Source organism: Falco cherrug, chromosome 12 (assembly GCF_023634085.1).
Source record: "Falco cherrug isolate bFalChe1 chromosome 12, bFalChe1.pri, whole genome shotgun sequence".
NCBI classification, from domain to species: domain Eukaryota; kingdom Metazoa; phylum Chordata; class Aves; order Falconiformes; family Falconidae; genus Falco; species Falco cherrug.
The window spans coordinates 26567677-26593897 of NC_073708.1; the positions used below are offsets into that span (position 1 = coordinate 26567677).

General features: G+C 40.4%; 1 protein-coding gene across 2 annotated transcripts in view; it reads right to left on the reverse strand.

The window, feature by feature from the left end:
- The window catches only part of LOC102050576 (BEN domain-containing protein 5), a 965017-nt gene that overhangs the window by 102992 nt on the left and 835804 nt on the right, over positions 1-26221 (reverse strand). For both annotated transcript variants that reach the window (XM_055724205.1, XM_055724204.1), the window contains exon 10: positions 3525-3677. In XM_055724205.1, coding sequence (XP_055580180.1) covers positions 3525-3677 — 153 coding nt within the window. The remainder of the gene's footprint in view (positions 1-3524; positions 3678-26221) is intronic.

Here is a 26221-nt window from a genome sequence, read left to right on the forward strand (position 1 = left end):
GGCTAGGATTTGCCTGCTTTCCCTAACCCGTGTCGGGCTCAGCTGCAATCATGCAGAGCACTGAAAGAAATCCCTTTGAGTCAGGATTCATTCCGAACATGTAAAACCCAGACAAATGACTGCTTCTCCAAAGTGAATCCCATTTCACAGCAAGTAGGTTATTAGTGTGGAACTCCATACAAGTAGCCTGCATTCAAAAGCTCTCTGCATTATTAATAGAAGATGAGCTTTTGACATCAAAGGAGAACCATTATGTATGCTAAACGGTGGCAAAAATTGTACCCGCACTTCAAACCTTTTCAGTTCTTTGTCCCTTGTAAATCAATCAAGGTTGACAGATGCTTTAAGGAGAGTAATCTTTTCAATGATACTGTCAATGGATAACATAATGGAACATTGTCTCTGTGCTGTGTGAAGACATGGAGCTAGTCAATTATGGACAACACTTCATGCAGCCGCCAGTTTTCACTTGAAGTGCTGCTGTTGAAGTATTATAATCCCAACAAATGGCCGCAGCAGCATACAATGTAAATGAGACCTCCTGAAGCTTTGGAAAATTAATTAGTAACAACAGTGGTCCATTCCCACACTTTCAAACACCAGCTTGGTAATGTTAACGATGCACTTCCCCCCTTCCCTTTGACCAGCCAATAGGGCATATTTACATACACTATTTTTAATCTTCAACACTTTTTCCCCCTTTTAAAATGGAGGAAGCTCTGGATTCCTTTCCTCTCTTGTGAGCAGCAAACTTCACCCCTGATATTTCCAACCAGTCACATAACCCACATGGCCGGAGCTGAAAACAAGAGAACAGAGACTTTCCCACTTGGAGACAGCAGTAATATTTGCTGCTATTGCTTCACACACATCAGACACTCTGTGGCTGTCTGCTTCTCCAACACTCCTATCCCCTCAGTTGCCCTAAGAAGAATGCCTAGGGTGGATGGCAGGGGAGAAGCTTCTGGTCTCAAGAGACCAGTAGGATTGTGAACTGAAAGCCCAATGTACTGAGTGCCAGCAGCACCCAGGTCAAATTGTGGTGCACATGACACCAATATATATATCCAATTGCCAGCCTCCACAGAAGATTGAGAGTCAAAGCGGAGAGACTGCACTGTTTATTTGGCTATTGGCTTCTATTTCCTACGTCATTTTCTCAAAGATTTTCCCTTTGTCAACTGAGGCTTGCACTAAGAGGAACACTTAATCTCCCACAGTAACAGAGAGAAATCCCACACTCGAGTACAAAATTTCTAAACTCCTATCAATTGCAGATTTTCATTGCTCTGATCTCTGAATGCCCCCTTATCTATAACATGCTTTTGAAACAATCAGGTGTAGATAAGAAACTCAATCACTGAGGTCTTCTTGGACAAGAGCAAGCTGTTCCCTGAATACAACTCCTTCTTCCCCAGGCTCCAAACAGCTGGAAACAGGTGCAGCTGCTGTCCCTTCCTCGTTTATTATGGATTTGGTCTTCTACACTCTGGACAGTTTTCTGAGAAGCCCTTGCAGTGGTTGACCACAGAAAACTTCACATTGCAACAGTCCCTGAACGCCCCAAACATACAGACAATTGTTAAACAATGCTGAGAATGGTTAAAAAATACTATGAGGCAACAGAGGAAGCAACAGCAGCTGCATACCCTTGCAGGCATTACCCAGCTGGCTGCCACTGCTGATCCCAAGAAGAAAAGGGAGATATTAGGTCTATTGCCTCAAAAAGAGGCCTCCACTGCCTAGGAAAGACAAAGGAAGGGTTATCTTCTTCCTAGCCTTAGAAAACTCAGAGACTGATCCAAACTTTTTCCCGCTCTTGCATAAAACAAACTACCATAGAACAGAGAAATGGACAGGAATCAGGAGGTTTCAATTCCTTCTTCCTTATGTTGGAACAGATCCGTCAAGAAAACAGTGGCATAAATCCATTTCTATATTCACTTTCCACTCAAACTCTACAGTGCAATATGCACAAACCCAAGACAAAAAAAAATATCTTTCCTGCACCTTGAGAGAGCTTTAGAATAACATTCTTGCCATGATGAAAATAGCCTTTCTCCCACTTACAGTTTCTCTTGCTGTGCAGACTCATCTGCTTTCGTACCTGCTTTTATATATTCTTTCTCTAGAGCTAAACACATGGAACGCTGCAGGATCCCTATCCTCCTCCACCTACAACCTCTGCCACAAGCTGTTTGGGATGGCACTGCAGAGGGGGCCCTAGCTGTCCCCATCTTCGAGAGGAGACCCAGGTTTATCTCTCAGTACCAGGAGGATTAATTATAAACAAAAAGAGGGCAGCAGAGACTGGGAAAATGTACGGTGGGCAACAAAAAGGGTCGCGACCATAGTAGACATAAAATAAGGGCCCAAACAGTATGTTCTTCTGCTCATCTCTGGTTGGTATAGGATTCCAAAGTACTTTTTAATTGAGCCTGTTCCCATTATATAGCTGCCAGATGTCATCTACTGTCTTCCCTCCTCACAGCTAATGCCTTGGCCAAGATGCTTTTCTGAATATTCCTTATCCCAGTCAAAGCAAAATGGAACAAAGACCTCTTACTTGAAAGACTGTCCACTTAAGCAAACCTGGAGTGCATAGATTGAAGCAGAGCAAGGGATAGCTGTATAGAAAGAAGTAGCTTAGCTGGCAGCTCCACAGGTGTGTAAGGTGGGCCAGAAGAAGCAAGCAAACAGCTGCAGGCAGGCTTGGGCATTGTGTGTTAACTTGCACAGCCTTCAAGGAAAACCGCTGCACAGAAGAGGCTATGGAAAGGGCCAGGATGTCATATTTGGACACAAAGTTGCAACACACTGGACCAGAGTCTTACATTGACTTCTGCAGATCTATTGCAACCCACATGTGCTAAAGGGTCTGTTCTACCCTACTTGAAACTTGCTCTAAAAACATATGCCTCTTTCCAACCCATTTATAGGAGTTCACTATATATTTCCAATATCCAGAGATACCTACACACATACTTTCTTCAAGTTACAAGACATGTATTGAGCTATTGCAGATTTTCTTGCAAAAAAAATTTCCATGGTAATACTGAAGAATTTCAAAAGCATACATTGCCTTTGTCACAACTTTCAACAGGAAATTATCTAAACTTTTCTTTCAAGTTTATTATTTTTACTTCTCTTTTCTATTTTATTATTTAAAGTTTACAAGTAAAAAAAAAAAAAAGCCAATATAACATAAACAATAAAGCTGAACCAGTTGCCCAAAAGAGAAGAGATCTTTTGACAAAAAACAAGTGCTCGAATAACTCAGAACCAAAGGTTATAATACGGAAGATGAAGAACCTGCTTCTGTTCATGTCTCTAATGACAATACGTAAGGTCAAAACTTACCACTTTCGGATAAGGTAAGTATAAAAGGGAAGGTGGTAGCTAATACTGACAAAAGCTTTAAGTAGCCTTCTATTCATATTAAAATAAACCCCAGACAATTCAATTAAGCCAGAGATCTATCGTTAAAAATAAATTAGGAAAAAATTAAGAGAAACATTGCTTACATAAGAGAAGTCTTCAGCATTCTGACAGAGTAGCTTAGGAAAAACAGCCTGTCGCTGAAATCTTTCCTCATCTTCAAAGATGTTCCCATACATGAAGCCATTCATCATGGTGGAGTGGGCATGGATGTCAATATAGAACTCCAGGTTAATCTTCTGTTGAAGGAAAACAACAACAACAACAAAACATTCAGCATGCAATAAATCATAACTGTGTTATATAGGTGAAGCCTCCCATAAATCCAGTACTGGCATCCTTGAATGGAGCCAGCATCAGAGAGCCATGCTAACGACATTGTTCTGATGCATCCAACCATTTGTGCTTCTTTGTGGGCGCATGTGGGATGCAACACAGGACAAAACGAACATTTCTTTACCTGTTCTGAGAAGGCTGGAACATTTACACAGTGTCTTGTGCTGCATAAAATACAGCCAAAGTATTATCCTTCACTTTGATCAGGGTTTAGTGCAACTGATAAAAATAGGCACCTTCTAGTTCTAGAACATGATTGTTCGGGCACAGCTTTGCTATCTATGCATGGATCTGCACTGTGATATGCAGATGTACCCTTCTGCCAGGAAAGACAGGCTCAAAGCTGTGTAAAAAAATAATTCAATATTTTCTGTGCAGTTTATTTCAGTTTATGAGGAGAAATACTGCAAATGTTTTTGTCTTACTCTGTTTTGTAGTAGTAATTCAATAGAATAACTCCCAAAAGCAAATGCCTTGAATGCCTCTCTGCTTGTAGCTTCCCATGTGATTTTGCATCAACTCTGGCTTCAAAAGAAACACCAGGACCCCCTAACACAGAAGTCCCTGCTCTCCTCATAATCTTTCTGGATTGTTAATTGTCAGAAGGGTCCGTAAGAAAATGCTGCTCAAGTCTCCAGTCCAGGGACACATCTTTTTCCTCACATCACTTATAAGTGATACTACTTCCCCTGCCATCAGTGGCAAAGAGTGAATGTTCACCTTGGTGACTGTGTACAATGCCATTGACAGCAGTGAGAAGGCAACATCCAGTATGGCAAAGTGCTACCAGAGCAGATGACACAGGACTACCCAGAGTTTCCCCAAAAGCTTGCAACTTCTGGTCCTGAGCAAACGGTGCTCTGTGACCAGACAGTGACAAACCCACCCCTGTCACCGGGATCACAGCCACCCCGCCATGGAGCCAGTAAGAACCTTCCTGGTGACCAGAGGGTTACAGTTCAGATCTCCCTGTCTCAACAAGGGGAAGAAGAGCTCTGTTAGCAGGACAGGGATTGCAATGCTTAGTCCTGTACCCTTCAGTGGCAAATAGGGACTGTGACCAGTAAAATACAACATATAGCTCTCCAGCCACGTCTTGTCTGCACACAAGCTTGCTCAGGCTACTGGAGAACATTGAGCTACAAGACAGTCCGGTGTAATACAAATGCAACTTATATTATGCAGTTCATGTGACAGCAGTGTCAGCTCTTCTAGAGATTCTTTGATGGGGGGAGAACATCATTAGGTATGTGAAACTAATATGATACAGATTTACTTTCCCTTGGCAGAAAACCAATGTACAATACACAGTGACTGCTTGGTTTAATTAAACAGCCTAGAGAGAGTTATACTGTATCTTATTAAGCCTCTCCTATGTTAAAATGTAAGCTAATGCAATATCAATATCTGACCGTGCTTCATAGGAAAAGGAACATTTGATTGTATTTGACTCTAATACAATAAATTGTTTGCTTCTGCCAAAACATTATGCTGTACTATACAGGACCAACACTGCAATAAAGAACACATCTGCTATTCAGAGATATAGCACTGAGAAGAAAGATTAGCATTGACAGGACAAAATACCACATAGGATTTTCTTCCTCTCCAAGCATACAGAAATTAAACCCAAGATTGAGTAATATTATTTTTCATAAGATAATTTCCCCATCAGAAGCAGAGTTTGATGAGATCAGATGCACACTGGCATATCATCATAAAACAGAACATGTTGTCGAGTCTCAAAACAGTGATTTGATGATGAAGTGAGGAGATAATCTAGTTGAACTGGATATTTGTAAAGCATGAATGTCCTTCACATAGAACTCAGTGACCTAAGTCATGCTTATTTTAGAACAACTAGACAGTATTGTTTACAGGGACATATTTACTAATATAAAGTAATTGAGAAGTACAGTGATCTGTGTAACAATAGACTAGTATCATTTGCCTTAACACAAATAAAGGTGCTGGCACAAACTGTATGATTTGTGCTGTGTCATACCATACTTATTCATCCATAGTTACCAAATTCTTTCCAAAAGAAGGTGTCTACAAACAGGGACACAGAGGTACAGATTACTAAGATAACTTTCCATAGGCTATCCAGCAAGAAATTCACCTGCAGAACAAGGGTGACCTGAGCCTCAGATTAATATTCAATTGATCAAGCCATCCAGTCTATCACTACAGAATATTTTCTAAACTCTCTTAGGATTCCTGCTTAAAAAAAAAAACGCTGATAAATGTGTTCCAGAGAATTTTAGAGAATCTCCTGGGGTACTGAACTTCATTTGAAGAGCTTTCTTGATCTCAAAACCTATTTTCAAATAATCTGGTTACACTGGTTATTTGTGAGGGAACAGTGTCCTTCACAGGCGTCACCTTCACCTAAAGATTAAGCTTCTAGATTGCTTATTTGGAAATCATGACATTCAACAGATAGCTCAGCATTCAGACAAATGTTCAAAACCATTTATCCAGTCATTCATTACAATGTATATCAAACGTAATTTCCTGTCAGTCTACAATAACAATTCAACTGGTTTTTCTGGTCTTCGTTCCATACCCTCCTACTGAACATACAAAAATCTCTATTTCACATATTCCTGCCCACTAAGTATAGTCCAAATTTGCCATTGCCCATTGTATTCAGTAAGCTGTTAAACATTGCTAAAGTAATCGCCAGTTAGACATACTACTCCCAGACACTGCTGTATGTGAGCAGAACAGAATTTCAGTGTTTCAGGTTTCTTCTCATCACATTCATTATTTTATCAAAGGGAAACATTTTGCTCGTTCTCCATTACAGAACAAAATAATTCAGTACATAATAATTCAGTACATTGTTAATATAACATATGAGTTCCTAATGAAAAATTCTCTTTCTTTACAGACACAAAGATATTGTGGCCTTAAAATGGACAATAACAGCCCAGTCACTGGGACATTAAACTCAAAGTTTGCTACCCCATACCGCAAGTACTAAACCAAGGAGTAGACAATCTGTTTCCAGGCAAGATTTGCAAAAGCATTAAGGTATGTTCCTGAATAATAATGGTATTTCTTCTATCTCTTTACAGTCATACACATTCATAAGTACTTTACACATAGGAACTGTTTCACCCACTGCCACACTACAGATTTAAGCTAGGGAATATAGTTTCATATTTTAGTTGGGGTTCTCTGGAAGATTTTGGCATAATTACTGATCTCCTGCAATTTAGTCAGGATCACAGAATTAACATTTTATTAAATATATATTGTCACATACTGATGGAAATTTCAGAAAGATCAGCAGAGAGCTGACCTTTTCAAACTGTTTCTCTTTGAGATAGGGAGAATTTTAATGGGAGAATGAAGTTAATAAATGTATGTGTGCATTTACATGAGCACATATAAACACACTTAAAACATAAACCAACCCTACCTGCTGTTAAACCACAGGGGTATCTGTATCTACACAGCAGAACCCACCCTGGTTACGGCTTCTAATGCAGTAACGTCCACAAGTGAGAGTGGGAATAAATTCAGAGGTGGCTCAAAGTCTTATAGTCACATTTCCTTCAGCCTTTAAGCAGAAAGCAATGAATAACCAGGCTCAAACATCTCTGGATGCTGTAGCTGCCTTCTGAGAGACTTACAAGTTACATCCTACGATATGATATTAAACTCATCATTTTCAGCTTTAGAGGTGGAATGCAAAATGATTCAGATGCCTTATAAAAATAATCAGGCAATTTAATTCCCTCAAGAGTCCTTTCTTTGTGTTTACAAGCAGCAGCAGAGATTTTCTCTCTCACCATTCTCTTTCTTAAGTAAAGCTGTAATTACCTGGATGACCCAGCTTACAGAGCGGAGAAAACAAAGGCAGACTACTTGGTCTTTCTTTTCTGTGTGTCAAAAGAGAAATCACTCACTAGAGTGACAGAGACAATGATTGGATCCCACTTCCTAGAAAACAACAGTTAACATTCTCTCCCTTGAAAAGAATGGTCTTCACCCTTTCTTGCCACTTACCACATAAAACCAGAATAAATAAACAAGCAAATGAATTTCTGCTCCAAAGTGCATTTGAATCCCTGCCTTTGTGGCACACACTTTCCACTGTTCTCTTGAGTAAGTCTAAAGTTTCTGGCAGCTTGAGAAATATACATATAAATTAGGGATGGGGGGGAAATGAAAGATATCATGGATAAAGAGCTCACATACATTGTCAAGATATGAAATTGTCAAAGTTGTACAGAAACTGGAAACTGGTTCATGATGCCATGTAAAATTTTGAGCAAATATATTCTTACTTGCCTGCATTTTTATTTCATTAGCTCAATGCCTTTGGAAGGTCAGTAATTAAAAAGCAAAAGGAAAGAATGCTTTTCTTTAGCTCTGATATGACCAAAGTTTGAATTTGAACAGTGCAATTATGATTCTTAAGGAAACAGAGATTTTAAAAATAAATAAATAACCCCCCCAATAAATGCCATAATAAAAGGATAAATGTGCATTGAGTCCAGAACATGAGCCACTAGAGAGACAAGTGATGCAGGAAGAAGCCAGCTCTGTCCACCAGCTGTCACTTCAATATGGATTTTATTAATTCTTGGGCATAGCAGTTGGTTTAGAGAGAGAGTATCCAAAAGCCTTCCTCAGTCCAATATTTCATGCAGGGGATGGGATAAACTCCTTGCAATGTTTTATACAAGCTGCTAAACCCATGGCTTGTCATTGGTGGTAGAGAACATAACAGCCTCCAGGCAGATGTTGCACTCTTACTGCTAAGCCACTGTTTGAAGCAAATGGACATACAACGGTTGGCACAGCATAAAGAGTTTGCCCCTTTTGGTTAGGAAGAGATTCAGAAATTCCTAGAAGACTGGCTCCTTGATGCCTCCTCAGGTCCAGAATCTCTCAAAAGAAAATTCTGCATAGATCTTAAATATATCCATTTTGACATACACACCATACCCCACACTTAGTTTTTTTGGCAGCACCTACAGTGGTGACACCAGAAAACACAAGCACAATGTGCTAATAAGCAAAATCAAGAAAAGCTGATCCTTGAGTATCACATGCTCAGCAGTCTACATTCAGCTAGAAAGCACTAGTCCTGGCCCTTTCAGCTTCAGGGATCTCTACCTGGTCTCTTGAATTACTCTTTAGGGATGCACAACATTTGTCTTCTCCTGACTACACAAGGGAACATTAGGTAGAGTTCAACTGTCTGGATATGGTTCAGTTTCCAAGCTTCCCTTGAAATACCTGGATTTGGATGCCCAGTAAGGTGACTTTTACCCAGTTCACTTTTCTTACTTTCTCCCCATACTTTTCCCCCCAAATCTGAAAGGGGGGAAACCCTCACAAAAACCCCAAAACAAAACAAAAAAAACCCCAACAACAACAAAAACAAACACACACACCCCAAACCCCCAGTAGTTCTAAGAACATTTTTCCTCTGCCATTCTTTATAACCTCTGACAAGTCAGTGCTACAGCATCATCTCTAGTTTAGCAGATGATGTAAGTCACACCTTATTAGAGGCACTATTTCAGAGGTATGCCACTACCCCTTTGTAACCATAGGGACAACATCTTTCTCCTTCCATTCATTATCCCATGGACCACCTGTTCCATTCACCTTTGTAAACACCATGGCAACAACAGCAATTATTTACATAAGAAATTAATAGTAGAAAAGTGGCTTAGTATTTTTTAAAACCTTCTAAATGTTAAAAACCTTAAAAAAAAGTTTCCTCATCTTGCTTCCAGAGAAGGGAAAATGTTAGCTTAGAACCACTCTTATTCTCACTGATACAAAGCACAAAAGCCAATTTCTCCTTATTCCTGTAGATAACTTTACCTAATCTGACAATGTATTTTAAGTGTCCCTGCAGAAGCAGCTTGCAAACACTGATATACCACAAACTCTGAATGACCTTCTAGCAATTCTTTGTAACACTTCATGCATTTCTTCAGAGTATTTCAATGAAGTTCCATGAACTGTTGTCTTTCGGAATGAACCACTCCAACCCACTTGCCATTCAAAAGTAATTATTTAGTGATCTGGCTACACAGCAAATTCTCAGTCTAAATAACGATGCCTCTTAATGATAGGCATAATCTGACATGACTCATTAATGCCTCAAAAAGGATGGAGAAGAAACTTCTGTTGGATTCATACAGCAAAAGGATGGCATGTCCATCAACACTGCTTTCCTGTCTGCCTTAAGAAGTAAGGGATGCTTTTATCCATAGAAGAACGTGGGACCCCCTTCAATAAGCTTGAACTCTGCTCTAATGTGCCCATCAATAGCCCTGAGAAGAACTAAACTCACAGTTTTGGCCTCAAAGTGGGAGGTCAGCAACATGCATATTCTGATCCTGGCTCTTCATCTGCTTGCTTCTCTCACCTGCCAGTGCAGATAACAACACCTCATGAGGATTAGCTGACGTTTGTAAAGCACTTTGAAGATATAAAGCATCACAGTGCATACAAGTTAAGTATTAATTCATCTGCCAGGCTGATTCACTCTTTGACCCCTCTGCAGAGACGTCCAGTTAGTGTCAGCTTTGGCAGTTTTTGCAATTCAGGCACCTGTCCACCAGCTACTGGACTGAAGCCAGCAATTCACACAGGACACAGAAGAGCCGTCAGATGGTAGTAACATTTGGTCACGACAGGCCTGAATTGGATTTGAAAGGGTGACCTAGAGGTGAAAGGCTCTATCAAGAAGCCACTTCTGTTCAAATGCATATTAAATTAGAGAGGGGCCAAAGTGACAATGTTAAGACCCAGATCAAGTTTAGACAAGACTTTTAGCTCAGCTGCGTGGACAATTCTTGTATAATTTTTACCCTAAAGAATAGGAAACAGGAAATATTCTTCTGGATTTTGGGCCTGACCCCAAACCAAAACTAGAAGGGTCAGTCTGAACAAGGACAGTTGTTGTTCTATCTCATTCTTTCTCTCTCCCTCATATGGAAGCCAACATGCACATATACTCAGAACATGGTTTATGACCTTTGCCAGCTCTGAAGTCTTCAGTCGTTTGAATAACTACAATAAAGCATTGGGATTTAAGTGGGGTAGGGAGAGGGGCTATTACCTCACTGTAAACTTTGCTGATCTCACTTGGCTCTGCCTACTGCAGCCTTCATTTGTATGTCCCCACTATATGCCCCACAGAGCAAGCTCGGTATACCCTACCTTGCTCAGTTGTCTGCTACTGAACAGCACTGGCACTACAGAAAGAAGGCTTTTCAGAAAAGAGAGGGGAGAATTGTGGCAAAAAATGAACAGCTTTTTGGGAGAGGGAAGGAATCCTACTAGAAAAAGAGAGGGGGGGAGGGAGGGAGGGAAGGAGAAGTGGGAAAGGGAGAAAAGCTGAGGCAGTAACTGTTCCTTATTCTGATAACTAAAGCCAGAAAATTGGGTTACAAAACAAATATCTAAATGACCATTGTTTTCACTAGGAAAGTCAATTTGGCTGTGGTCTGGTTCTGGAAGTTTGCTCAGCTGAAATGCTCCCAGTAGCTGTACTGAGGGTTTTAGCACTCCTTGGTACTGTTCGTTAGACAGCCACGTGCTTGCTGTTTAACCATACGCAAGTCATTTAACGTCTTCAGGCATCATTAATTGCTGCTTATACACCTGAAACTATATTAAGCCAAGACTTCCTGTTCAACTCCTCACTTCAAAGCAGTATTAACAGCTTGGTGTTTTACCAATAACTTTTCATTATACCTCTGCAGAACCTTCCGACCAAAGTACACAGTCTTTACAAGTACGTAAATAATTCCCAAAGGCAATGCCTGCCTCTCCTCCAATTACAAAGGCAAAGAGTGGTAGACTCAAAAACAGTGGCTAGGAGTTATGAATCCCTTTCCACTAATTTCCTAGGAACTATTCCAGTTGGACAAATTGCATGTAGTCAAATCAAACTCTGTAACAACCACTTTCTCTAGTCTCTCAAATAATGTATGTTATTATTCAGTATTTCTTACTAAATAAGTAACAGCTGCCACGATGTAAAGTCATCAGGCAGAAAACCTAAGGCAAACAAAATAAAGCACTTTTCAAATTACTATATATACCTATACTGCAGATCTCACTGCCACCAGACTTTGGCCAAAACACAGATGAACTCAAAGATCAATCAGATAAATTCAAAGAAAAATATTCCATTATGTTTTTACACACAAAGCAGTGGACACAATTTCTTATTGGAAAATTCCAGAATTACACATTACCAGAAGCTCTGCCATGTTCTTAGTCTATCTCTTAGCATCTGCAATAGGTCATTGGATACTGAGCCAAATAGACCTTGGGTTTGACACAGCAAGTATCACTGTTTGTATTTTCCAATTAGACCTTAATTTATGCTACGGAATGAGACTTCTGTGGTTCCTAAAAAGTTAAGATGTTGATTGGTTGTGAAAAGTATGCACATTTCTACAGTTTAAACTGCCTGTTTTAAAAAGAGATTAGACAAATTAGTATGTCCTTCTCTACATTAAGTTCTCAGCTCAGGAAGACCCTAAACCAATGATAACTACAAGCTGGACACCAAAGGTAAAGGTTCATTTTACACATGTAAAATTTCTTATGCAGGTCCCTGTCTTTTTCTGCCTACTAACAACATACCCAGGAAATCTGATTAGTTGGGTCTATGCAAGGACTTGCAGCGGTTGTTATTTTGCATAGATCCATGTTGAGTAAGAAAGAAAGAAACATACCTGCATGCAAACTGCAAACCTGCCCAGTCAGGTGGAAGGAAACAACACTAAATGTATCATTCAAGGGGTATGTGGCCATCTACTTGCTTGGGAAGACAGGAAGGCTGGATGGACACTGCACGTGCTTTATGAGTGATTGACAGCTGAAAAGCAAACTAACTCATTCTGTTCATCTTCCTGACACAGCCTCGCCACAAGCAGAAGTTATCCATGGTCATTAGTCTTATTCTGTTCCTTTACAAGTTATCTTTTCCTTTTCTTTCCTTGTACTCAGTGCAGGCAACAAACACATACAAGTAAGAGAAACAAGTGAAAGCCGATAAACAGGAACACAAGGACATTGAAAGAGATCAGGGACTATGCATGGCTGCCGAAGGGAGGGACAGCATGCTAACAAAACAAAACAAAAACAAAAAAAAACAAAAAAAAAAAAAAGAGAGGGAAGAATTGTCCCTGATATTCCCTTGTTGACCCAAGATTCATCCACAACTGGAAGAATAGGTTTTCTTGCATTTGACTTACTCAGAGACAGATCAGCATAGCATTTTGCACCAAACTGCAGAATTTTTTCTCTCTGCTTTACATATAGCGGTACTTACTATCTGTACAGTGCTAGGAAAGCTAAAATGTAATGGTAGTTTTGGAATGGTCTGCTTTTCCAACTGAAAGCACAACATACCGTGCCTTTTGCAAGGCACTCATCAGCATAAGTTGTATCTGAAACTTTTTCCTCAAATATTCCCCTACTCACACCAGCCAGTAGGTAAACCTGTTGCTACAGGCCATATCGCCTTGTGTTCCCTTGTCAGACCAAACAGCAGGGCAGCTAACTGTGCCTGTATGTAAAGTCACAATGTCTCAAACACAACATATGCCCCTGCAAGCACATATTTGGGACCACTATTTTTTTTTACCATTTTCTACAGAAAGAATATTCAGGTCTTGCAGAACATCAGGGACTCAAGGTTCAGCGCAGTGGTACAAACAGATTATCCGAGTGACAATCTCAAGAGGAGTCACCATGGCATAACTAAACAAAGGCATAGTAGGACTCTGAAGAAGGGTATTTCCCACCCTAGACAGCAGTGGCTGACCCACGCGACCAATGGTTGACTTAGAGATTTAGGCAGTTTTTGTCTGCTTTTTCTTCTGTGTGTATACATATATATATACCTTTGTAAGTGTGTATGTGTGTTAAAAAACATCTCCATTTGGAGAAAATAAATATTTTTAACTTATTTTCATCCTTCTCTTCTGTAACTGTTACAGCTCCCTATAACAGACAGCAAAGCAATTTGCTCTGATTTGTAGGTATATCAGATCAACATTTGATCCTTGCTCTCCTAAATGCTGCATCAACACTGATGGTCCACATGCTGTTTTCAGGTTGAGTCGCCAAACATGAGTGACGAGCCAATTCTATGAGTCTATGTTACTGACTGCTTCAGGAGACTGGCCATACAATATGATTGTATTGCAAAGCAATATTGTTGTGATTTAACCCCAGTAAGCATTGAAGCCCCACATGGCCACTCATTCACTCCCCCCTGCAGTGGAACAGGGGAGAGAACTGGAAGGATGAAAGTGAGAAAACAAGGTTTACCCTCTTATTCCAACAACAGACCACACAGCACGACAGAAACCAAGTACAGGCAAGAGCAGCACAGTGAAAGTTCGCTGGAGGCAGAAAGTGATCGCACAAAACTTCATCAGACAACTCATGGGCAACACACTTTCGCTGAACTCGCTCTGATTTTTCATAGTTTCCTTGGCAGTTTTCTCCTCTCTGCATTCCCACACACCACATTGTGAGTTGGAGAAAGTCTGGAAGTATACTTTAATAAAACTTCCAGCTTTCCCAACCACTTCCCTTTAACTTTAGATTTCTCTGAAGGGAGGAGGTTTCTGCTATCTCTGATGGTTGGAACCTGATCCTGTCATCATTAGCTTTCTCAGAGACTCTTCATTTGTTGAATGTTGGTCTGTAATAAGAGGCAGGAAGGATAGTCATTTTTATAGCAACTACCTGCCAACAGATTTCAATTCTTTATCCCTTCAAAATCCCACATCTGTCCATGTCTCCAGGCACTAGTGGAAAAAGCTCTGCATTAGTTATTTTTATTATCAACATAAAAATCTTTCCATTTATTTATTTATTAACAAAAAACTGCAGCTATCTACAAAACTCAGTTTGTTTTGTCCTTAGGCAGACATTTAAAACTGTCTGCCAACTTCTTTTCTTAATAAAAAAATAAGCTGAAGTCTTTATTACAGACAGTGTAACAAAATACGACCAGCTACATTTACCCAGCTGAGACATGCACCATCATCCACTTATCGGGCAAGAGTTCTGTGACTGAAAGAGGAAACATCTGATAAAGAAGGTGGCCCCACTTCTGAAACCTGGCCACTGATGGGTCCTGACCCATCAGTGAGTGATGATGCTGAGTCCCAAAACATGCCCCGTCCCTGCAGGCAGCTGAGCCAGCACTGCACAGTGGAGCAGGGACAGACCCTGAGCTCGTTCTGACCCCCCCTCCAGACGGACAGACAGGATGGACCTGCCGTTTCAGAGCAAGGAGGGCTGCACTGCATGAGTATTCTGCTTTTGGGACTCAAGTGCATTTCTCTGCGTGATGCTACATCAAACGGCTTCTCCAGCTCTTCCCTAACACAGCAGAGAAGGGTGAAGCTTGTACTGTGTGGTTGCCACTGGGGACACAGCACCACATCCTCAACTACCAGTCCCTCAGACCGATCAGCCAGACCTCTTTGAAATAACTCACTTTCAGGCTGGGTCTTTGCTTTTGCTTCTTAACAGTGTGATATGGTGGAGACTGAAAACATATCCCCAACAACTTCAGTGCCTTGCACAAATGACTCTCAAACTAATGTGAGGACACAGCAGGTGATGAGAACCGTGCCTTCTGCCCAAAATCTTGTGGCCTATTTCATAGTGAACAAAGTCTCTGAAAAGCAGGAAGGATTTGGAGCCCTAGCCAGGATACGTGTCAGAGCTGCCACCTGCACTCTTTCTAGGCTAGTGACTGGCACGTTAAACCCAAACAACACATCTTAGACTACATGAGATGAAACACATTAGGCAGATGGCATGTTTTCTCCGCACAAGCCAGCACCAGAGTATTTCCTCCTAACGATCTTCTGTTCTTGTTCTCACAGCAAAATTAGTTTTAAAGTAAAAAGAAACAGAAAAATGCGTAACATGATGAGAGCAAAGATTACTATGTGGAAAATATATCAACAAGAGAGGGGTTTTGTTCTTTCAATTCCATGGCTTTTATTTATATATATATATTGTTTATAAAAACAAACACCCTACTTCGTCAGACGTGAAAAGTCAAAATTTACATTTAAATGGAGGCATTTAGGTGGGTTTTTTTTCCCTCTCATCTTATGAATGCAGAGTACAAAAGACTAAAAACTCTCAATTTTCCTAAATGGAAGGATAACAGGTGAAGTTTGCATTCTGGGAGCTATTCATTTAGTGAACAATGTTCAACTCAGCAACGACCAAAGCCCAGCTGATCAAGGGGAAAAGAGCACTGGCTATTAGGCCTGACAGGGATTTGCTCAACAGCTGAGACCAGGAGAAGCTGTGATCTCATTGTGCCCTGTTCCCAAGGAGGAAATTATGCCAAATACAGCTCCCCAAGGGCAACACCTACATTTCCAGATATACAGTGGATCACTATCCAACTGAAAATCACTGCAATTTTGGAGATTTCAGTGCCACAATAGCCCTGGTTTCATTGCTGGGACTACTGCAGATGTTTAAAATGTGAGGTGGTGTGCTTGGAAGAGAAAATGAGAGGACTTAAAACAAGTCCATAATTGCACAGTATTAAAGCTGTAAAAATTATAAAAGAATGGAAGTGCAAGCAAATACTGTGATGACCCTTAAAGCTTGCTATCAATTCCCTTCCTTTTTTTTTTTTTTTTTTTCTTTTCTTTTTTCTTCCTGGCAAGGAAAATGAGTACTATCAAACAAGTACACTTGCAAGCAACAGGCTCAGAGAATGCCACCCATCCTAGTCCATGGAAAGGTGTAGCAACATCTTTAACCACTTAGTCTCACTGGAGCACACCAGGAGTAAGAGATGATCTACCATAGCAGCTCATTCAATTCTGGGCTAAATTTCCCCTCTCTGCCTTTTTTTTCTGAGATAGAACTGATCTGTAGTGTTAAAAGGACACAGGCAAAAAGTAACCTTATATTTTTTTAAAACAAGGGTTAACCACAGATCCAGCAAGCCCTTTGTAATGTTTTTATGTTGGTTGTTTTTAACTGTCTCTCCTGTGTTATATTGAGCAAACCCCATACAAAAAGACCCCAGAATCCACCAAGCCACACCCCTTCCCAGTAAAAATAGCCGGACTGTATTTTAAAAGCAGAGGAAATACTAATAAGTGTTTGGAAAAGGTGCACACAAAAAATCTAAACACCTTGGGAAGTAAGAGCACTGTCACTAGGTAATCACTGACTCTCTCTTTTTAAACTTCCAACCAGTGTTTCTGGTCCCCTGGGACTAGAAGCTATCCCAATTGCTATAATATTATCAGAAAGTATATTCTGATGCTCACCCATCATCACCCTGGTCCCTCTGTGGTGAATTCCACTTTTTGGCACCCTCACAAACAGCAGAAGAGTCTGTTGTCTCTGCAACAAAGGGTGCTAGTTTTTCTAGCAATTCCCAACTTAAAAGCATTACCTGCATTAATGAATTCCATGGCACTCACCCCCACTGCCAGCCCTTTCATTCAGAAGGTGTCGCAACCCCATTGTGGACTGACCCTGTATGTTTCTGGCAACAAGGACAGCCTCAAAAACTTCATCTTCCCCATTTCCCCCACACCACATATGGGTCACCGCTCATTGCCAGGACCACACAACACCATAAGCTGGCACAGTTTGCTGGGAGTCCACAACATGACCTTGGGAACCAATCCAGCTAGACAAAAGAAGTCTAAGTATTGGGAGGCTTGCCTTTTTTTTCCAGCCTAATCAGCTGTTTGAGCTGTTCATATATCGTCCCCCCATTCAAAGAATCAATTGTATGATTCATACAGAATTACTGTATGCAGGGGTGGGGTGAAGGAAAGGAATAATACAAGAGAATACAAATATCTTCAGTAATTGAGTCTGAATTTAAGCCCTATCCTGAGTTAAAAAGGGTTTTACCTGAGCCAGCAGGACAGCCATAACAACATATGAAGAACCTGTCCCTCAGCTTTCTCCTCAAATAACCAGGACTATCTGGTTGCATCTGGAGTATTGAGACTTGAGTACTCTCTGTCTGGTGCTATTCAAGATGGGTCTGAGGAGTCTGCTCAAGAAACAGATGATCAGTGCCTCCTTTCCCAAACTCATGTCTCTACAGCTGCGATGTGGCAGGTTTCTCAGAACCGCTGTGGCTTCAATTTTATAGATGAGCTCAAGGCTACCAGATATGCTGTCTTTCGGTAATTAAAGCCTACCTGGTCCTTTACCCCAAATATGAAGTATAACACTAAGATAATGTTAGACATCACTATGCCATTATTACAGCTCCTGTAATGAATGTTTTAACACACTGTGGAGAAATGGATGCTGTTCACAGACAACATATCTCAGCAAAAAAGCAGCAGCTTTTTACTTCAGTTAACCGTTAAGATTTTAGCTTCCAAGTGATATCAGCTTGATTCACCTCTCAGCTCTTCCGAAAATCTGCCAAAAAAATATTACAGGGTCCTGTGAAACATTCCCTTTCTGTGCCACCTCTTACTGTGACCTGTTCTAACAATGCTACACAAGGGTTGGTTTACTTACACACATTTCTTGTGGCATGCATGCCCATAACGTCCAAATCTGACATCTGTTAATTCCACACAAGTGAACTCAGCTGGACAAGAGGATATAAAGTAATATAAAATGTCAGCTTTCATGCTATATGGATTAAGCCAGCCATGTAATCAGGCATCCTTTATGATGGGCATATAAGCAGTGATGACAGAGTTTATCAGATACCAAAACCCACTAATACATATGCCTGATTCTGTCTCTGTAGGAGTTTTTCAATCAGTGGTCCCAAACTTAGGCACATGGTTATCACAGCTGGTGGAAACATTAAACCTTCTGGGTTACCTTCAAGCCCCAGCAAAATTCAGCATGACCTTGAATTAACCTTGACTCTTACCTGAGGGAATACCTATGCAATAGATTGAAACAGGCAGTGCTAACTGGCTGCAAACATGTAAGAACTGGGACAGAATGGGCCAATGGAACCCCCACAATAAAGCTAAGGTACTGTCTGCTTCCTTCTGCTTGTCCAAATACTACACAACTTGGCTCAGCAGACTGCTGTGCTCCTCCAAGTAATGGCAACTGATCCCCAATGGGCCAGGCACCACCTAAAACTGAATTGCATCTTATGCTGAATATGTAACTTCTCTGAATGACTTCTCCACTGGTATTGCACCACCCTGGTGTGAAGAAACATTTTCTGGGATGGTTGAATGGCCACTGGGCTCTGTAATAGAAATTCCCTCTATATATTCAGCCACTCTGTTTTCAGATACTGGGAGCAAAGCTATATGACACTTTTCTGAGTTACCTGAGGCATTTTTCTTGGCCCTGAACTAGGTATTTCCACATTTTTTGTGTTTGTTCCAACAAATATTATCCTTACATTCTTTTCATTAGCCAAGCTGTAGGGGAAAGTGCTTTTTCTGAAACATTTTTCAAAGAATAAACTTGGCACACAACTGCAGTCAGGTGCCTCATAGCAACTGGTCCAAGCTCAAAAATATGTAGTCTTTAGCACCATGTCCCAACTTTTTAAGCACAGTGTTCCACATCATTGTATCCACAGATTTCCTGGTATTGGAGAGATCCTCTTCATGTAACTCTTCTTCTTCCTCACCGCCTCCCCCAAAATAACCCCACAAGCCAACAACATTCATTCTTATGTAAAGTCATTTGACAGGACTATAATCTTAAACTGTAGATGGGAAGCAGAGACACAAAGCTCAGTAACAGTGAAGAGATGCAGAGTACAAGCACCATCCAAAACCAAGTCCTCTTCTGTGCTAGCACACTGAATCTGTGCTCTAGACCACCATAGCTAAAACTGTGCTGAGCTACTCGCCTACTTGGAAAAAGCAATACATATCATCATACCATGCTAGGGGGTGGTTCTGGTGATGGGTTTTTTTGGTTGGTTTGTTTTGGTTTTGGGGTTTTTTAGGTGTTTTGTTGTTGTTGTGAGGGAGCTGTTTGCTTTGTTTTTTTAAAGGTTTCCAGGTTCCTGTAAATGTCACTGAGTTGTATATAAGGCTGTGGCATTTTGCTCTCTCTAATACCAGGAAATTCATATACATACATTTTCAGTTGTTTATCTTGTGAATACAAAGATGGAATCAAACCATTACAAGAAAAGAAAGTGGGTTGTTTTCTTCCCCAACTTTTCTGGGACTCAATAATATTGTCAGTTTCTCTTTCTCTCCCACTTCTATTTTGTCTTAAGGCTTTGTATCTTGGAAGACTGTGAAGACACTGTGATTTTTATCTCCATGATTAAAGTGTTACACTTTATTGAGCTCTTTGCATCAGCACCAAAATCTGCAATGCAGGATTTTACATAACACTTCATTTTCTCCTCGCACCATTACTGTTATTAACCTGGTGGCAATAAACAGAAAATACAGCTCTGTTCATGATGTACTCCTGAGGTTTTGTGTGTGTGTGTGCATAACAGAAAAGGAAAAGAAGAAAAAGAATGGAAATGAAAGAGCCTCCACCATGTGCAAGATTAGGAATGACTGCATAAACTCGTATTTTCCTCAAAGAACAATTGCAGCCTTTCAGAGTTAAAAAGAGAAATATTGTGCTATAGCTTCTGTGTGTAAGGATTTATTCTAAAACAAGAGATCAGAACAGAAAGAACATCCAAACTTCAAAATTCTCCAACTCATTATCATTCTTCATTAGACTTTCCAGATGGAAGATTTGATTGATACCCTACTTTGGGATGCTGCACTTTTCCTTGTTTAAATGACAAAGTTTGGAGACCATGAGTTCTGCCAACAGGATATCAATAAGGTCTGAAAAACAGCAGAAGAGCTGTATGTGCATGCCACCGTAGATGACCTTCACAGCCCATCAATAGATGGAAACAGCATGTTTCACAGCCATGAGATCTCTGAGTACCTGGGAAAACAGTAGGAGTTAAATATCTGAATGTCTGTAGGAATCTGGGTTACTAACAGAGATTTTCTTTTTGCTGAAGGAGGAGAGACCTGCAGGTTCTGGAGCACAGGCATCTAGATCTGAAAGCAGGACTACAAGAGCCATGCAGAAAGAAATGGGTCGTCCATGGTCACCAAACTTGATTGAAGCCTGACAGTAATGACAGACAGAGAATGCCAGTATGGGGAACCGCCTAAGTTGGCATGTCACAGAGAGAGCATTCAGAACCAAAGTAAGTTTTTCTATGAACTAACAGCAATGCTTCAGGTGCTTAGGTATCATCTTCAAAAAGAAAAAAATAGGAGGGTATGCTTCATAGTCTTGCTCTGCTTCTCTTCCCTTTAGATGATATAGGCACCCCTTCTGCAGTCCTGAAGTATTGGGGGTGGGGAGTCAGGGAATATCCTAAAAACCTGGTTCCAACCAGTTTTCAGTCAGGTCCTGTAGCTCTGCACTATGCCGCCGTGTGCATAGTGACTAATACCCAAGGCATCTTGTCACAGGAGTGGTTAGGAAAGTCAGTGTAGATTGGGCTGAGTGGTATTGCTATAGTTTATCCCAAAACATTCTGGTTATTTTTGAAGGATTGTTATGTATTTTAACCCAAGAGAAAGCTTTTAGAAATCTCTCCAAGCTTCTGCCCCCTACTTATGTGGGTTCCTGCTCTTTACTCTTGCTATTTATTTTGCACTTGCTCTTTACTCATAAATGCTGCAGTTTGAAATATAGCAGAACATTTTTCAGTTCGTCAGTGTGTTGTTTGCTGTCAAGGAGACGAAATGTTACTACTTTCCTCTGGAGAAGCTTAGAACATGATGGATGAAATGTCACAAATAATTAGACTTTCCTTATGAATTACATTTTTTTAAACTTCTGTTTTCATGTCAACAGGTATGTTACAGATAGGCTGCATGAAAGGACCTGGGGAAATTTTAGTTCTCTGGGAACAGTAGTAATGTAATATCTGATAAGCCAGGGCATAGCTCCAGCTGAGACAACTTTAAACAATCTCCACTATGAAAATTTGGGACTATGAAAATCTGAGCCTATTGGCAGAATCAGAGAAGTCCAGTCCATTTCCTTAACAGCACAGACATAGTTAGGAATTTAAAGGTTGCTTGACACAGTCTGACCTAAAGTCCATCCGTTCCAGTGTCTTGTTTCTGGCTACAGTGATTTGTGGCACTGTTAAGCTCAGACAACACCACATCCAGTGATAATCTAAATAACTATGAGGTCTGGAGGAAATAAAAAATGCAGTACACTTTCACACTTCGAGCAAAGATGTACTGCAGATAGGCAGATATTCTGATTGCATAAAATTATCTGGGAGACAGACATGAACAAAACCTCCAACTCTGAACTCTTTCTGGCTTCATTGAGTATGATAGGCAATCTGCACTTGATGGGTTGGGCACACATCTGTGAACATCCCCAATATCTGCCAAATAACTGAGCATGCTGAGAAAAACTGCAGAAAAAAATCACAGGCATTCACACACTACTTCTTCATTATTGTTATATGAGTTTCTAAAGCTCTCATCATTTTAATCTCTAAGTTTATAAACTGCCAGTTGTTATAGTAGCTAGGCAGTAAACACTGGATCAAACGTAACACTGCAGCTGAATTACTGCTTTGAAATCTTGTATCACATGCAATGACTTCAAATTGCTTGCTTTGCTAGAAAGGATGGAAGAATGTGAAGCCATGATGTTCTAAATCACACTAATCAATGATGTAAATCTTAACTGACAGAACGTATCAATAATCAGGAATGCTCCAGGGGAACAAATCATGGAAATTACACACCTTTTAGATCTCCTTTCCATAACAAACGTATTGTCATTTATTGTAGAATCTTCAAGAAAATACAAAGATTAGTAATGATGCAGCAAAATTTACTTACCCTTTGACATGGAAATAAATTCTTATTTTTTTAACTACAGGGAAAAACTGTTTCCCACGTGTATTTGCTAAGCAATCTCAGCTGATTAGAAATTATTGAACTAAACCAGAAGTGTTGCAGTGACTGACCTGAAAGGATCACTGAAATTTTCTCAGGAGATTTAAAATGTTATTTTTAATGCTGAAGATTAACTGTATGCACACACATGTGTAGAGGAGAAAGGGAGACATTTTCCAGTGTTCCTAAACAGATCACAGCTTGTGTGGGACTTCCTGATATTTCAGATACATATTATAGATGCCGGTATTATCAAAACAGAGCCTGGGAAAAGAGTTTTCAAATACCGGGAAAGGGGGAAAGAAAACCTCAAAACCTTTTCTCTTTATTCTGAGAATAAGGCTGTGATTATCAGCTCATCTCTAAGGATCACAAAACAACAAAAGAAAATTGCTTTCCAATGGCTAACATAATAAGAGAGAAAAGAGAGAGGTTGAGTAGCTTCTTGCCTGTGTCACTTCCTTCCGGCAATACCTAATGAGATTCCCTGTCAAGGTGGAACCTGCCACACATCCTCTACTTCAAAGGGGACCTGGAGGATATTTTATTGCTTTAGACTATCATACTGCCTAGTATGGTAGATAGCCACTTCTGAAAGTCCCCATGACACCCAGAAGTCACCTATTGCTCTATGAGGAGCTTGGAAGTTGATGAAAACCATCATCAAGCACTTATTTCACTGCTTCACAACTGTTTATAATTCTAACAGCTGTGTGCAGATTTATCAAAGGGAAGAGTTAAGTGGTTGCCTCCTTTCTCTTGCTTAGTCGAGCCCATCATAACTTACATTGTATAATAGCTGTGCATCCTTCCTCTTCCTTCACACTGCAGCTAGATAAAGCTCAGGAACACTGTCAAATTTCCTGTAGTGAAATCATAGAGATGGTCCCGTGATAGATTCCCAATCTATTAATCTACTGTTTCATGTGCTACAGCCACCACCGCTGTGTTCCTAGTGGAACAAGTCTCAATAAGCATCACAGATAACTGTGGCTGCTGTTCAATATGCCTGTGCTCCCTATGGCACTTTTAATCTTTAGCAGGTCTTAAAACACTTCACCAATTAACTTAAAGTTATCGGTGTCACATTGCAGCTTGGCAAACTGAAGCCCAGAGGTAAAACAACTTGCCCAAGGTCATGCAGGATGTTAGAGAAAGTCAACCAACACTTTCAATTTCTGTCCATTATGCTGCTGCTCTTACTTGTTTTGAAGTGGTCGGTAGAGGCTCCAGGTACTGAATTGAAATCTTTTTTTTTTTGTGTTAGACCCCATTTTCAAGTAGAGCAAAGGTGGAGGTTGTAACTGCCAAAATGGCATGGAGATTGTAGGCTACTAATGACTTTCTCTCCTTCTTCTTCTTCTCGATAAGTACTTAATTTAGGGGAGAATGGAAGTCTTCATAGTTGAGTCCAGCTTCTACCCCTAATGAATGTGGACAAAGGAGATAGAAAGAAGCTGGTTTTCAGGGAAACTATTACACATCCTTGCTATTTTCTGCACTTCTACACTGTGAACCTTGCTTCCTTCATTTTGGGGTAGAGATACAAAGAAGTATTCCAATATGAACACACAATTTTGGTTCTGTTCCACTCGACTGGAGATAAGGATGCGGTGTCAGCCACCTGTGAGCATAACTCCCAGCACTCTGATATTTTGTGGATTTCTGTGGTTGGTTTACAAGTCGCTGTGCTCATTTATCACACATTGAAGATTGCTGTTTCATAATACTCCTGCTACAATGCTAGCTTCAGGAGACCCTGCCTCCACTATTCCTAAGCCAGCAGAAATGGAAGGGGCAGGAAACCTCCATATCATGAAATGATATGTGCGTTGATTTCTCAGTTCTGACATAGGCTTTGCATTTGACCTTCAACAAGTCGTTTAGTTTCTCTCAGCTCTCACTCTTGTAATGGGGAATGCAGAATGCTAGTCTGCCAGAATGCAGAATGTCTGTCTAATCTTCATAAATCACCACCTCCTCATGGATCATAGTGTAAAGCAGCACAAATTCAATGGGATTCTGATCAGAACAGGAGCTCCCGGTTACTGCTGTACTACAAGTAACCCATGATTACGCAGACCTAAAGCCAAATCCCTTTCATTGTGCTTCAGGATGGGACTGCAAGAGTTATTGTAACAGAAACATCCAGATGACCCCTTATTTGAAAAGGTGCTGTTTACAAAAGAAACCACCCTCACTTCATATCTAATGTTTTGTACCTCAGGTTAAATCGGCGCAGGAAACACTCCTTCTATTCCTATACCTCAACAATAATGACGCAAAAGGTCGTACAATATATCATCAATAAAACACTGTCTCTTGAAAATCCATTTTGCCCCACAGTTTTCATATAGTCAAATTATTTTTGAAATAGAAGTGCCATTCTTTAACCCTGTCAGGAAGTTAGAGGCACAACATTCAGTTTCCATTTAAAAATCAAAGTGTAAAAGGGTAGGGGAAAAAACCCAACAAAAATCACTAATACAAATGTCAGTCAGGCCTTGCAAAAAAGAACACAGAGATTAAATGTTACCCTTTATAGTTTGCAACCCAAACAGAAGATCACGGAGCTAAAGCATGACAGTGAAATCTACCACACATATGCAGGCAAGCCAACTAGTCAAGTCTCTAGCTCCCTCCAAGCTGAAAAAATGACCAAAGGAAAAAACTACAACAAAACATTAGGACAACTGAAAGCATAAATAACACTTCAAAATAAGTTGTTCCTGATACCAGGGGAAAAGTCTGAGGTTTTTTTTTTCCCTGTTAACATGGGACTTTTACTCTGACAGTTTCTCCTTATGTTACTTGAACATAGCTGCACATCAAAATATACTGGCTTGGAGTTTAATTTTGGGACACTTAACATTACATTTTCCCAAGAAATGGCTGTTCGTTTCCTGAATTTGATGGCTTGTTGAGCTTTCAGGTGAGAGATGGTTTTACAGGGATATGTCTCTGTACATTCTTTACAGTCCTTATAAAACTGCCTGGCCAGCCAGAGCACTCTGATTGCCTGGGGAACATTTGGTAGGGGTAGGTTAATCTATGTGACCTCCATAGTTCATCTGAAACTGCTGCACAACTTTCTAAACAGCCATCTTTATTTCTTCCTCATCCGCTTTTCAGTTTCTGAGTGATTCCCAGGCACACGCTTTCTCAAGGATAGCTGGAAACAAATACAGAGGTGAACACATTTCTTCCTGTAAAAACATGCACAGTGGTACAGATAAAGACTCAGGCCTGCCCCCACACACAGAGTCCCTTGTGCACCGATCCAAGTGCAAACTCACATATATGTACAAACGTAGTAATTACACTCCAGCAGAAGTATTTCTATACCAACAAGAAATACAACTCAGCTGCTGGGAGGGGTGTGTTATTGACAGGGAGCTGCCCTTTCCAGTAATGAAAATAGTTTGTCTGCTCTCTAAAAGGAAGGGACAAGCAGATACAATTCCTTCTGGGTTACAGTCTTTTCCCTATATACTAATGTATTTGAT